The sequence below is a fragment of the Camellia sinensis genome, chromosome 7 (assembly GCF_055761805.1).
Source record: "Camellia sinensis isolate YWXY chromosome 7, ASM5576180v1, whole genome shotgun sequence".
Taxonomy (NCBI): domain Eukaryota; kingdom Viridiplantae; phylum Streptophyta; class Magnoliopsida; order Ericales; family Theaceae; genus Camellia; species Camellia sinensis.
The window spans coordinates 169867809-169882594 of NC_138967.1; the positions used below are offsets into that span (position 1 = coordinate 169867809).

General features: G+C 34.8%; 2 protein-coding genes across 2 annotated transcripts; one reads left to right on the forward strand and one right to left on the reverse strand.

Moving 5' to 3' along the window:
* Nucleotides 1-453: 453 nt before the first annotated feature.
* Nucleotides 454-12974, forward strand: LOC114294033 (mitochondrial import inner membrane translocase subunit TIM50). Its single transcript, XM_028238127.2, has 10 exons — nt 454-826; nt 1461-1549; nt 4107-4143; nt 4395-4456; nt 4548-4661; nt 4880-4984; nt 5092-5190; nt 10767-10923; nt 11046-11148; nt 12263-12974. Exons 1-10 carry the CDS (start codon nt 574-576, stop codon nt 12306-12308), a joined length of 1065 nt encoding a protein of 354 aa, XP_028093928.1. The 5' UTR covers nt 454-573; the 3' UTR covers nt 12309-12974.
* LOC145795439 (uncharacterized) lies at nt 5772-8882 on the reverse strand. The gene is made up of 3 exons (XM_082879767.1): nt 8751-8882; nt 6584-8171; nt 5772-6492 (listed from the first exon to the last, which is right to left on the reverse strand). Exon 2 carries the CDS (start codon nt 8164-8166, stop codon nt 7219-7221), a length of 948 nt encoding a protein of 315 aa, XP_082735893.1. The 5' UTR covers nt 8167-8171; nt 8751-8882; the 3' UTR covers nt 5772-6492; nt 6584-7218.
* Nucleotides 12975-14786: the final 1812 nt, after the last annotated feature.

The window sequence follows — 14786 nt, forward strand, 5'->3', positions numbered from 1 at the left end:
TGTTGGGTTATGGTGGGTCCATTTTGATAATTCAAATCGTTCAATATGTAAAACTTGTCGATTATATCATCTCTGTAAAAAAATCACGTCATCACAATTTACTTTAAAAATCATACTAATTGTTGACATAAATATGATATGATCAAGTGATTATTAATATTCAATTACCGTGATTTTTTCAGAAAAGATATACTCAACGAGTTCTTCACATTAAATAATTTGAATTATCAAAATAAACTTGTATCAGGACCCGCCACAGTCCAATAATACCCTCCAATTAATTGTTGGAAAATGCTATAGGTTCCAAATTTTCTATCAAATAAATAACCAAATGTCTCACACAAGGTAATTTCTAGAACTATAGAGAATAATTTATAATTTAAATAAATCTCAAATGGTGTGTTTGTAATTTATCCTTTTAAAATCATTTTGGAGCACCAAACGGAGCCTTAACAGGTCAGCGCCCATACTAGTGTTACCCTGCACCAAAATCACATATTTTCATGAGATGATCAAAACCTCTACAAAACCCTAATTTTGTTTTCTTCTCTGATTCAAAGAATTCGATCAACAATGCTTCGAATCCATCGATCTCGTCGATCTCTCTCTAGACTCTCCAATATCGTTCGACCCTTTTGTACTACACAAGTCTCTGCAAACCCTCCCAAAGAAAATGTTCTCTCTCCTTCCACTACTCTGATCAACGATCAAACCCCTCCAGTTCCTCCCACCGATCCCACGGCCAAAACCCCCTTGAATTTTCTCAAGTTCGCTCTTTTCGGTGCCCTCGCCGGAGCCTCGGTCGCCGGCTGTTACGCCACTTACGGTTCGTTCTTTCTTTTTTTTCTTGAATTTTATTTATGTATTATGTTTTTCAAGATCTAATGATCTAACCCATTTTCTTAATCTTGAACATTTCAAAGATCAATAATTTTGGGGAATTCAGGTGTCGTGTTGATTGGTGAGCTGATGATTTATGAAAATCTCACGTGTTTGATTCTATTATTAGATTAATTGTGTTACTTTACTTTGAGAAAATGAAAAAATAAAAAATAAAAAAAAAATGGCTATAATGTATAAAAATGGCTGTGTGTAGAATATAATAAATATTTTATTTGAATTTAACTGTCTTGATTAATGGAGGCAAGAGCAATTATTATTGGTGTTGGAGTATTATTGCCAGGAAGAGTGATAATGTCTTTTATCTTTCTTCTAAATAAAAATAAAAAACAATTAATTTTTATTTAAATACATACAAGACCAAAATAGGGTGCAAAGTCGCTGAAAGCCCTTATTTTAAGTTCCTCCGAGATACATAGCTTACATACCGGGCTCAACATTCTTGGAAACCAATGGAATTGAAGGTCGAGAGAGAATTGGCCTTCGAGATGGTGTATATCATCATATGCAGTATTGCGTGTTTGCTTTTTCAAAAATGTTAATGAAACTTGTATATGCAGCATACTCCTTGGAAGAAGTGGACCAAAAGACAAAGGCTTTCCGAGCTTCTGTTAATTATGCTGTTGGAGATAATGCACCTAGTCTTGATGTAAGTATGACATTTGTAATTTTAGTTTTGTTAGAAATTATATTGTTTAGATTTTTTTTTTTGGGTCCGAGACATGATTGAAAAAGAAACAACCCTATTGAACCTTATTATACTTGTTGACTTGACTGTTCCATTATGTATTCTGTTTTAAACCAAAACATATGTTTTGCAATGCATTGCCCTGCTGAAGGAGAGCCATATTTCTAGCTGGATGCATATTTTGGCACATTATTATTAGTGTTAAATACAGTGCTTAGCTGTTACTATGTTGTAAACTAAAGAATCTATTAAGGGTTGTAAACCTTTTATATCAAATATTAGTATTTGGACGATGTATCCTTTCTCTGCAGTAATTTGAGGGAAATCGAATTAAGATAAGGCCTAATGTAAGCTTCCCTACGACCAAATATGTTGGCCTAGGGTTTTAGTTAAGAGTTAAATGGTTTGAAAATTGGGTTTAGGATTTGAGGATGGGATATGGTGATTAGAATGATTGAGGTTTGAGGCTGTTTTGGATATGAAATTTAAGGAAGCAACTGGTGAGATTTTCTAGGCTGCAAAGAAATTTTAATTTTTTTAGGGTTAAGGTTTTCAGGTTAATAGAGTTTCCAAGAAAGGCTGGATCTCACTAAGGTTAGAACCTTAAGGTTAGAACCTTAGAATCTCGCTAAGGATTTCTAGGGGTCTCACCTGAAGAACTAATGGAATTTTACCAGAAAATGCTATCAATTGACTTGTCTAATTGCTTTTACAAAAAGGTTGCTTATATAGAAGTAGAATTGCTTTTCTTCTGGGAAATGATATCTTGAATCCTACTTGACTAAGGTTTCTTAAACAAATTAAGACAAATATTATTATACAAGTAAGGACCAAACAAACCGCATTCTTTGGATTTCACTGCTTTGTTAGTAATTGTTAGGGAGTTTTTAAGTACCAAAAAAATCTGGTAGTGGGTAGGGTGTTAAGGGAGGGGAGATCTGGGGAGGGGGTGACAGGGAGGGGAGAGGGGGTTGGGCTATGAAGTACGGACACCTCTCCGGCAGCAATGTGTGGGTGTTCGACATGTGTCAGACACGGACACGCGATCACTCTCTTTAACGTGTCCAGAATTTTTTTTGATTTTTTTCCAATCTGACACTTTGCGGACACACTCACAGACACTTGAGGGACACTGTGTGAGAGAGAGAGAGAGAGAGAGAGATCTTCTCTTCTTCGTCTCATCGTCTTCGTTCTTCTCCCTGTTTGGTTGTCTTCTTCTTTTTCCTTTAGACTCTGTTTTGTAGTCTCTCTCTCTCTCTCTCCTCCGTTTTTGTCTCTCTTTTTTTTCTTCTCTCTCTTTTCTATTTAATTATAAATTTTCTGAACCCCTTTTATGAGGTCAGCTATTGGATAAGAACAACTTTGGCAATCCCTCTAATTTTTAATATTCATCTTTGGCCCTAACATGCATAGAGCAAATTAATTTTATTTGAATAAAAAATAAATTTCTTGAAATTGCTTAATTTATTTATTAGTTAAAGTGTTGAATTGATGAATAGTTGTATATATATATTTTTAAATATTTATTAATGTTATTTTGCACTTTTTATTACTTCTCAATTTTTTTAAAAAGAAATTATGACATAATAAATAAATAAATAAAATTATATATTTTGAGCGTGTTTCCAGCGTGTCGTGTCTCCTATTTTTCGAAAATTTGCGTGTCCGCGTGTCTGTGTCGTGTCCATATTGTGTCACATGTCCGTGTCCGTATCCGTGTCTGTGTCCGTACTTCTTAGGGGCTGGGAGAGGGGAGGGGAGGGGAAGGGAAGGGAAGGGAGAGTTGGGCGGTGGCAGCACTTGCTGACGGAGAGGAGAGGGGTGGCGGTGAGTGGTGGTAAGAGAGAACGGGTGGTAATAGAGAAGCGTCAGTGGTGGTCGGCTGGTGCTGGTGGAGGTGGAGGTGGAGGTGGTGAGGGGGGGGGGGAGGGGGGTGAACGGAGAGTTGGGCAGTGGCAGCACCTGCTTACAAGGTGGAGAGGGGTGGCGGTGAGTGATGGGCTGGTGGAGGTGGGTAGGAAGGGGGTGAGTGGTTTTAATTTTTTTGGGTTTTTAAGTCCTTCAAAATGGTAATTTTAGAGTGACAAATTGTAATTTAAAAAAATAAAACTGAGGGGGTGTAATGAGACAGTTTTGTAGTGTAAATAGAAGCACCCCTAATGTTGTAAAATAACTAGTAAAATTACGAAATTGTCTGGAATGTTTACAAAACGTGCTTGGACTTTAAAAATATATTTTTCCTAATGAAAAGATATTAGAGTTGATTGGGATCATCCAAAACCAATAGATATTAGCTCCCAATCATGTGATAGCAATGGTGGGAGCCATTGGTCCATTGGTGGGGCCTACATCGCTGTATTTTTTTTATTTTTGTCCTTTTCCAAATGTCACAGGCTGTAAGATGCCATTCTCCATCAAAGTGACTCCAATGTTGGTAGAATCACTATTCTTTTTAGACATGCGTTGTAAATTTCCCAAAATTCTAACTTTCTTTTTTTTCCCTCTATCCTTGTTGCAGAAGTTTCAAGGTTTGCTTTATACTGCTGCAATGACAGGTGAGCACCTGTGCCTTCTAACTATCTTCCTGTTCCTTGCTCTCCATTCTTCTCCCCCTCTTAAGATATCAAGTGCTTGGAATTTTCTGTGCTCTTTTTTCATGCCTTCCTATTTTTCACGCTCAATCCAACTTTTCTCGATATCTCATTAACAGTTAAATTATGTTTTGTGCTGATGCATTTGTCATTCTTTTTTGTTGTTTGTCGGTGTATGACCAATAATTGTGTTTATTCTGTTTTCACAATTCTAGTACCTGCTAAAGCCATTGAGCTTTACTTGGACCTCAGGAGTAAAATTGAAGAACAAGTTCAGGTGAGTAATCCAGACTCCAAGTTATCTTTGTAGTATTGTTACCCTGTCCTTTTGATGCCTGATCTTACCATTTTTATGAACATGGTTGTAGGGTTATACTGAGCCTTCCTCGGAGAAGCTTCTTCCAGATTTGCATCCGTTGGAACAGCATGTATTTACACTTGTGCTGGATCTCAACGAGACTTTAGTTTACTCTGATTGGAAGGTATGCTTTATTATGTTCTGCATGTCACACGTTTATTGGCCTCCTAAATTTATGACATAAGTTGGCATGATCTTATCAGATCGAGGTACTGCTATTTTCTGTACTTTATAGGCTGTTCTATTTCTATACCTTTTCGTGTCTTAAATTTGAGCCGGCACACCGATGGTTTTTGTTTTAAGTTTTTTGAACTTAGTGATTGTGTGTTTTGTGATGCAAAGCGTGAAAGGGGTTGGCGCACTTTCAAAAGGCCTGGGGTGGATGATTTCCTTGAACACCTAGCTCAATTTTATGAGATTGTTCTGTATTCAGACCAGCCGAGTATGGTAAATTTTTTCTTCCTTATTTTGAGGTGCTACATTTTCTTTTCTCAGTTTGAGAATATGCAATGTTTATTTATTCATTTATTATCAATTTTTCTTTTAATGTGTAGTATGTTGACCCCATTATGGAAAGACTCGACACAAAGGGATGTATAAGATACAAATTGTCAAGAAGTGATACTAAATACCACAATGGAATTCACTACCGGGTCAGTAAGAACTGATGAACCATGGCATAGATCTGTGTGTTAATAATAAGTTTATACTGTTTTTGGCATTTGTCCCTTGTACTTTTTTTCGAATTTAGTTTTTTGTTGCAAACATTACACAATTACCAAGACTGCTTTGGCTGGAACTTTGTAGTTTTGTTGAAATATTCATAAAATGAGTGTAGCTGAGACAAAAATACTTAGATGGATGTATGGTAAGACTAGCAAAGATGAAATTAGAAATTAATATATTTTTGAAATGGTAGCGGTAGTTGTAGCAGTAGCCTATGAAGCACGGACACTGACACGGATACGGACACGGACACGGACACGGACACGGGACACTTCAATTTCCAAAAAATGGGGACACGGACACGGCAGGGGACACGGCGATTTTTTTTTTATTTTTTATATATATGTATATATATTTTTATGTGTTATTATGTAGATTCGTATTACATTCATTCTAAATCAAAATTAACAAACACTAATATAGTACCATTAATTCAATAAATATAAGAGAGGCAAAAGATTCAACATCCAACATCCAACAATAAATATAAGGGGAAAACATCCAACAATATTCTTCACAAAAACACTAAATAAGAGACAAAGAAGAAGAAAAAAAAGAAAAAGAAAAAAAGAAGTAGGCATTTCAAAACTTCAAGTAGATCCAATTTCTTGCACGTCTTCATCATCATTAGCATCACCACCTTTTTCTTCGTTTGCACCTCCATCATCTGTAAACAACACAACCTCCATCTCAGGTTCATCAAGTGACAGATTTGCAACCTCAAGCATTCCAACATCATCAAATGAATCAAATGTGTCGCCCGCAATATCCCATAACTTGGTCTCTCCTTCATGGTATTGTGGGGTCTCCTTGATAAAAGACGGAGGTTGCTATGAACAAAAACCAAGTCCTCTGCACGTTGGGGTGTCATCTTGTTTCTTCTCATTGAATGGATAAAAGAGTATATACTCCAATTCCTCTCAGCACATGATGAAGAAGAAGGTTGCACAAGTAGCCTTAAAGCCAAAGATTGAAGAGTGGGTGGAGATGCACCATGAACAACCCACCAACTATGAGGATCCATATCACATCTATCTCCAATGGAATCAATGTCAGCAAATGGCCCCTCTTTTGTTGAGAACTTAGCATACTCCAAATTTGCTTTAGTGCGCTCCATTGGATCATCAAAGAACCTTTTCAAGCACTTTTTTCTCTCAAGACAAACCTCCTCATCCCTATGTGGGGGAACTCGGCTTGGATCCTCATGAAGCCACACATCACTATAATACCTAAAATGAAAAAAAAGTACTACTCATTATAAATGTGAAAGAATAATATTAAACTTAAATTAATAAAAATAGTAAATTGTGTTGTAATCACCTTGGATTCAATGAGTGTGCCAAGCAATGAAGTGGTGTGTTGTTCTTGTTCCACCGGTCTACAAGAATCTGATGTACTACATTATAGAATGTAGACTCATCTTCTAGTCGCTTTCCTTCATGCTTATATATCACCATCTTCACTTTTTCTATCATTGTATCCCACATGTCATATACTAAGTGAAGAGAAGGTCTATCGGTGTCACAAACTCTAATCATGTCATAAATAGGAGCAGTAAAGGAAAGTATGTAGTCAACTTGATCCCACCAAAAATCATCCAATAACTTATCCTTCACAAACTTGGCCTTGCCAATATCATCATCCGTATAACAACTCCATTTGTCACTGATTACCATTGTTTGGAGACCTTGCTTTATCAACTTGACCCTCTTAAGCATGACAATAGAAGAAGCAAAGCGTGTCTCGGCAACTGAAAGAAGTTTCAAACTCACAAACTCATTGTACATTGCCAACCTCATGGAATGATTACAAATAAAATTCTTGATCATCATCACATCACCCACAATCTCACTAATCCAATTACACTCTTCAAATGCAACTGAATTATTTTCCACATTCTTGGCAGCACAAATATTCTTCAAGGCAAGATTGAGGGTGTGCACAACACAAGGAGTTCAAAAGATGTGAGGAAATTGTGCTTCAATTAGGTGCCCGGCTGCCTTGCAATTTGCGGCATTATCTGTAATGACTTGAACCACATTTTTAGGCCCAACCTCCATAATTACTTCCTTCATCAAGTTGGAAATAAAATATTTGTCCTTTGTTTCCCCTGAACAATCAACCGCTTTAAGAAACATAGGCCCACCTCCGGTAACAGCCATAAAATTTATTAATGGTCTTCGTTGGGAATCACTCCATCCATCACTGACTATACTCACCCCCTTCTCTCTCCATGAGCCTCGAATAGGATCTAACAACCTATCAATGTTTGTCCTTTCTTTTTGAATCAATGTAGTTCTCAACATGTTATACCCAGGTGGTACATATCCTTGTATGTTGTTATTTGCAGCAAAAGTAAATGCACTAACATAGTAAGGATTTCTTGCCAAATGAAATGGCAAGCCTGCTGAATAAAACATTCTAGCTATCTCACTATTTAGTCGTTCTCGAGCCCCAATGTTAAATGCTTTCATAATAGGGTTACTACTACTTCCACTCCCTAAAGCAGTTGACCTCTTCCTTTTTGATCCATATATCTCCTCTGGTTCATTAAAACATAAACCTAATGATGCACTTGAACTAGGAGGAGGCAATGGGACTTTCTTCAACCTAGAGTTTTTCAATTTCAACTCTGCTTCTGCAATTGCCCTCTCAAAATCTGCTTTATCCTTACTTGTTACTTTTGGACACATTTCTATCCCCTGATTTTTAATTTGCATCAAATGGGCTTTTACCCTAGTGTATGAACCTTTACGTGTAACCCGACAAAAGTTACATTGAAAAGTATAATTCCCCCCCTTTGCACCAGATTTTTCTAATCTAGTCACATATTTCCACAGTGGCTTATCATCTTCAGCATCAAAGGCAGATGGTGTGTTATTGGCAGAATTTGAACTAGACATTTTTCCTATACATTAACATTAACATTAGAAGGATAAATAAAAAAAAAACAAAAAAAACAAAAAAAAAATAGCTTAAATAGAATTTAAATAAAACAGAATTTAAACATATAATTAAAAAAAACAGTCTCATCTAAATAAAGAGTTTAAATAAAAAAAACAGAATTTAAATACAGTTTTATATATATACATATATATAAACATATAATTAAAAAAAAAAGTTCTTACATATATATATATATATATATATATAAACATATAAACAAATAAAAATAAAAATAAAAAAGAGTCTTATATATAATATATATCAAAATAAAAAAATATAATAAAAAAAAGAGGCTTATTAATATATATCAAAATAAAAAATAAATAAAAAAAAGAGTATGTTACATATAATATATAAACGTAAAAAAAAATAAAAATAAAAATAAAACATAAACGTAAACGTAAAAAAAAAATAAAATAAAATAAAAATAAAACTCAACTCATCAGTCGAAAGCTGAGAGAGAGAGAGAGAGAGAGAGAGAGCGAAAGAGAAGGAGACAGGCGAAAGAGAGAGAGCGAGAGACGCAGAGAGAGGGGCTCACCTCGAAGACGACTGGATCGACTGAAGGAGAGACTGAGGGCTGCGATCGACGTCAGAGGCTTCGATCGACGTCGGAGGGCTTCGATCGACGTCAGAGAGCTGCGATCGACGTCGGAGGTCTGCGACTGAGAGACAGCTTCGATCAACTTCAGAGGGCTTCGACAGAGAGAGGGGGCTTCGACTGAGAGAGAGAAGGCAGGTTTGATTTTTCTCCTTTTACTCAGTGTCGATTAGGGCTTTTTTTTTTTTTTTTTACTTTATAAATATTATACTTTGACCCCAAATAAATATAAAAAATTCAAAAAGGAGCCCCGCCGTGTCCCATAGCGTGTCCAGAAATGGACACGCGTGTCCCCTCCGTGTCCCTGCCGTGTCCCCTTCCAAAAAAATCATTAAATTAAAGGGACACGCCATCTGGCGTGTCCCGTACGTGTCCACGGCGTGTCCCCGTGTCCCCGGCGTGTCCGCGTGTCGGACACTGCTACGGCATCAATTTTGGAGTGTCCATGCTTCATAGGCAGTAGCAGTAGCATCAACTATATAGGAATCAAGCTGATGTGTCATATAATGAAAGTGTGGGAGAGAGTAATGGAACGTCGATTGCGAGATATAACAGAAGTGTCAGAGAATCAATTTGGATTTATGCCGGGTAGGTCAACAATGAAAGCGATTTGTCTTTTAAGGAGAGTAATAGAAAAATATAGAGAAAATAAAATAAAAGAAATATTTATATGGTTTTTATCAATCTTGAGAAAGCATATGATAGAGTGTCTCGGGATATAATCTGGTGGGTGTTAGAGAAGAAAGGGGTGAGAAAATGGTACATTGATGTGATTATGGACATATATGAAGGTGTGGTGATCACAATTAAATCGTCTGCTGGAGAGACAAGTGAATTTCTAATTACTATGGGATTATACCAAGGATCAACCTTAAGTCCTTATCTTTTTACTTTAGTTATAGATGAGTTGACAAGGAATATTCAGGAGGATATGTCATGGTGTATGCTTTTTGCAGATGATATCGTGTTAGTGGTTGAGATTAGAGAAGGAGTTAACACTAAGTTGGAAACTTGGAAAGAAGCACTTGAATCTAAAGGATTTGGGATAAGCAAAATTAAGACAGAGTACACAGTGTGTAATTTTAGTAACAATAACAATGGAAGCATATGAGAAGTGAATATTGAGAATCAAGAACTGCCTAAGAGTGAACATTTTCGTTATTTATAATCGATTATCACAATGGTTGGGGAGATTAGAGCGGATGTGGTCTATAGAATTAAGGTAGGGTGGCTTAAATGGAAAAGTGCGTCTGGGATACTGTGTGATAAACGAGTACTCACTAGACTAAAAGGAAAGTTCTATAGAACGGCTATTAAACCAACGTTGTTGTATGGGACGGAATGTTGGGTAACTAAGAAACAACATGGAGATAAGATGAGTGTTGCTAAGATGATGATATTAAGGTGGATATGTAGTGAGATTAGAAAAGACAGAATTAGAAATGAGTATATTCGTGAATGAGTAGATGTAGCATTGATAGAAAATAAGTTGAGAGAGAATAGATTGACATGGTTTGGTTATATACAACGAAGACTAACAGAGTCAGTAGTGAAGAGATGTGATACAATGACGGTAGATGAAAGTGTTAGGGGAACAGGTAAACCTAGATTGACGTGGGCGAGTGTAGTAAATAGAGATATGAATTTCTTTAATTTAACTAACTAGATGGCCATTGATAGAGTCAGGTGGAGAAGAAGGATTAGCTGATTTCATTTGATAGGACTTAAGGCTTGGTTTGGTTTGGTTTAGCAGTAGCATCAATTGAAGATAAGTGGAGAGAGAGAACAAGTCAAGATGCAACAATAAGAAATAGTGATATCATTAGCATAAATGGAAATGTCAGTTTAATTTAACTGAGTATATTCCCTTATATTGTTGTTGTTGTTTTGTAAGTTTGAGTTTCCTTAAACTATTAGAAAATTAAATTACATAGCATGCAAACTGTATTCTGGCAGGACCTATCAAAACTGAACAGAGATCCTTCAAAAATTCTCTATGTGAGCGGTCATGCACTAAAATCCAGTCTTCAGCCCGAGAATTGTGTTCCTGTCAAGCCCTGGAAGCAAGAAGCAGATGATACAGCTCTTGTGGACCTCATCCCATTTCTTGAATGTAAGCTTTTATGTAAAGAACATTTGACTTGTATGTTTTGCTTGTGCAAATTATTATAATACTGGATAATTGTGGCAACTGTTGAATGTTTTAAAATATATTATTTTCTTGGTCTGACACAGATGTTGCTCGCCATAGACCAGCTGATATAAGACCCGTATTGGCCTCTTATCAAGGACGAGACATAGCAACTGAATTTATTGAGCGTTCTAAAGAACATCAGAGGTATTTTTCTTTCTTTCTTTTTTTTTTTTTTTTTTTTTCAGCAACAAACAAAAATTTATTAAGGCTCAACAAGGCCAAGAAAAAAGAGGATAAGATATCCTCTTACAACAGAAATGGAAAAACCAAAAAGAGAAGAAAAAACAAAAATACCAAACTCAAAAAACTTCTACATAGAACAAACTGACACCCAATCTGAAGACAAACACATAGCATCTACATTACTTTTTCTTTCTCAAAATTTTGATAAAAGTTGAAAATACTGTTAGTTGAAAGTGAATCTAAATATTAAATCAAATTTGATTTAACTTCAACAGGTATGATAAATAATTTGCATAAGGAACGTAAGCTTAGGTGCCTTAAATTAAAAAGGATTATTCAGTGCCTGGTTCATATAAATTGCACCCTACTTCTTTTCATGAATGGCTGCCAACTCGGCTGTGAGTAACCCCAAACCTCTCCCTAGAAACCTAGGGGTACAATCACTAGAGTTGTTAGTTGTAATCATAGCATATTAAGTAAAGTAGTAAACCATTAGTTTAGCATAAATCACCTAATCTCTTATGTTTGGTACGTGGGAAGCTACCTACAACATGGTGATAGCATATGTAGGGGCTGTTTGGTGCCAGCTTATAGAGGTTGCTTATAGATTTTATTTTTATTTTGAGAGCTTGTATCGGTGTGTGGTGTAGGTTCTGCTTATAGCCTTTAAGGCAAAAATGGCTTTAAAAAGTTGATTATCTGGAAGCTGGTAAGGGATGTTTTTAACTTTTGCTTTTTTATTATCAACTAGGCCTGGAGTTCAAGTAATTGTAAGAAAATATAAATTTGAAAAGAAAATACACTTGGAATATATGATCATAGAGGTCTACAAAACACGAAATTAAGTCCCTACTTGGGCTTTCCCCTGGTTGGAGTGTTAATGGCAGTTTACTCTATACAGACATCATGTCAAAATATATATATATATATATATTTTTTTATTGACACTGGGGTGTCCGGATCCATCATGTCAAAATATATTATAAATGTTTCCTTAAATACATCAATTAGTGACTAGAACAAATGGTTTGTTCACTCTAACAAATGGCTTATTATATGGCAAATTGACGTGCAGGCGGATGCTAGAACAGAAGCAGCATGGGTTTTTCTCGCGGCGTTGAGGGGTCTGCAGTAAGAAGAATGAAATGGTGGGTATTTGAGGAGACTTAAGTCTGCAAATGAAACGGCGGATGATTTAGGTATATGCAACAATTTTGGACCATCATAATGATCATTAATTACATTAGAGGCTGTGGGACATGACACTGATTCAGGTTTTAATGATATCGATTTTACTGCATCATACCAAAACAGTTTCTTAGATTGTTCTCTAATTCTTCAAGAAGCATTAAGGTTCCTTGTGAATCACAGTTTTGATTTGGCCAGTCAATTGTTGTATCTCTCTATTGAGTTCTCTTTTGTGGAAGTGTCACGAAGATAGGAGGATGATTGCACAATTTGCTTGTCATTATTATCCTTTGGGGTTTGCTTAACAAGAAGCATAAGAACATAGTATCGGACACAAAATATATCGGGCATGATTTTTTAGAAGTGGGCTCCACTCGTAAATCTAGTAAAATTCTGTCTGTGTTTTGCGATGTCCAATTTTGTGTTCCTAGACTACTTGTAAATCTCTATGTGAAGTGTTTTTTTCACTTCAATGTTGTATTTGAATCTTAGATTTGGAGACAGATTTGTGATGAGAGAAGAAAATGAAAGGGAATGTGAAAATACATATATAATTTAATTTATATTTTATTCATATTTTTATCTTTTCTTTTCACAAATTCCTCCTAATTCCTCCTAAATTTAAGATCCAAACAAAGTTGAAATTGTCCTGAAATTAATTGGTTATTACTTTTTGTTTTTGTCCTCAAATGGTGAGTTTTTTGTTGAATCTGAGAACCATTACTTGAAAGAATCAAATATGGCAATGGTGATCATATTGTGTTTTCTTTTCTAGAATAAAACCTAAAACTACAATGTGAATTGCTGATGAATGAATTGCTTTTGCATCTGATGTCTATTTCTGGTAAAGGGTTTTTTTTTTAATTTTTATGTTGTCTATTTGAATGGGTGAATTACACTTTTCAACCTTTAGATTTTTATTTAATTTTCAAAGGTGAAAATTGTAATTTATCCTTCTTTTATTTGGCAAAAGACAAAAATAAATAACAACTTTGGTGTACACTTTTTTTTTGTGAAATTTGTTACCATATTTTTAGAAACAAAAACAATTCCCAAAATTACCAAACAAGAAATTTGTGTTTTTTTTCTTAATTGTTTTGAATTTGAAACAAAATAGTGTTAAGAATACTTAACAAGTGTACTAACAAACCTTCCAACTAAACACGATATGGATCCTACTTTAAGTGATGGCATATAGGCTAGTAATTGTAGTATTACTGATAAAATTATATTGATGTGACTCTATAATAAACATTGATGATGTAATAAAAATGACGTGAACAATAATTTAACTCATTCATTTTTGGAGAAATTACAAATAGATGGGACAATTACAAAATAATTATATTAAAAATAAAAATCTTTTTTGGTGCAATTCTGATATACAAGAAGAGTTGCACCAAGCACAGAAATAAATTTGCACCATATATACAGAAGAGTTGCACAATCATTAAAATGTAATTTTTTTACCATTATTCCACTAAAATGCAATTTTTTCTTTTTTTTTCTTGTTATTGTATCATATCATGTTTAGTCTATATCCAATTCATGTTGTATGAACATGGCATGAAACTATTCTATACTAGATAAAATTATTCATAAAAAAAAAAATGAATTAAATTTATTTTCTTCAATTTACAATAATTATACTTTATTATTATATATATTTTTATTAGATTCACTCTACAACGTTAAATAAATAAATACAATATTATGAACAAAAAATTACATTAGCCTTAAAATCCTGTATTTTTTTTATTTAGCTTGGTGAAGTAATATAAAAGGTTAAAAAATATCATGTCACCCTTAGTAAAAATAACAATAAAATGTATAATTAATTTTTCAATAAATATGTTAGTCATAGGTTAATCATGCCATCATCATTTTATACGGTTTGACATTAACTGAATCGTTCAATATTCTTATTACCAAGTCATATTATAAAATAGTCAATCTTAACTATACCCAACTTGAATAGGATTGGACCTAAGATTTTGGTCCATAAATTAGCCCAATCAAAGCCCACAAGTGGGTATGGACTCCACTTCCACAACACAACTCGAGATTGACCTTTAATCCTAACTCATAATGGGAAGGACACCAGATCCAATTCATTATTTACATTGTGATTCCAGATCTTCTTTTAAGCCCAATGGGTCACTACTTCTAATGACACAACGGTTCATTTCAAAATGGGGAAATAATAACACAGTGGGGACAGGAAAAAAATTTATAAATCCATGATAAAGTTTATCCACTTCAATAATTAAATTTTTATACTTTTCGTGATTTTATAATTTTTTTTTTTTTACTATTCCATTCTACTCTTATTTCCCCTTTTAAAATCCCAACTTGTTAGGTGAGTCCCTCCCATTTTTGTGTAATATAATTAAGTCATTACAAATGTTACT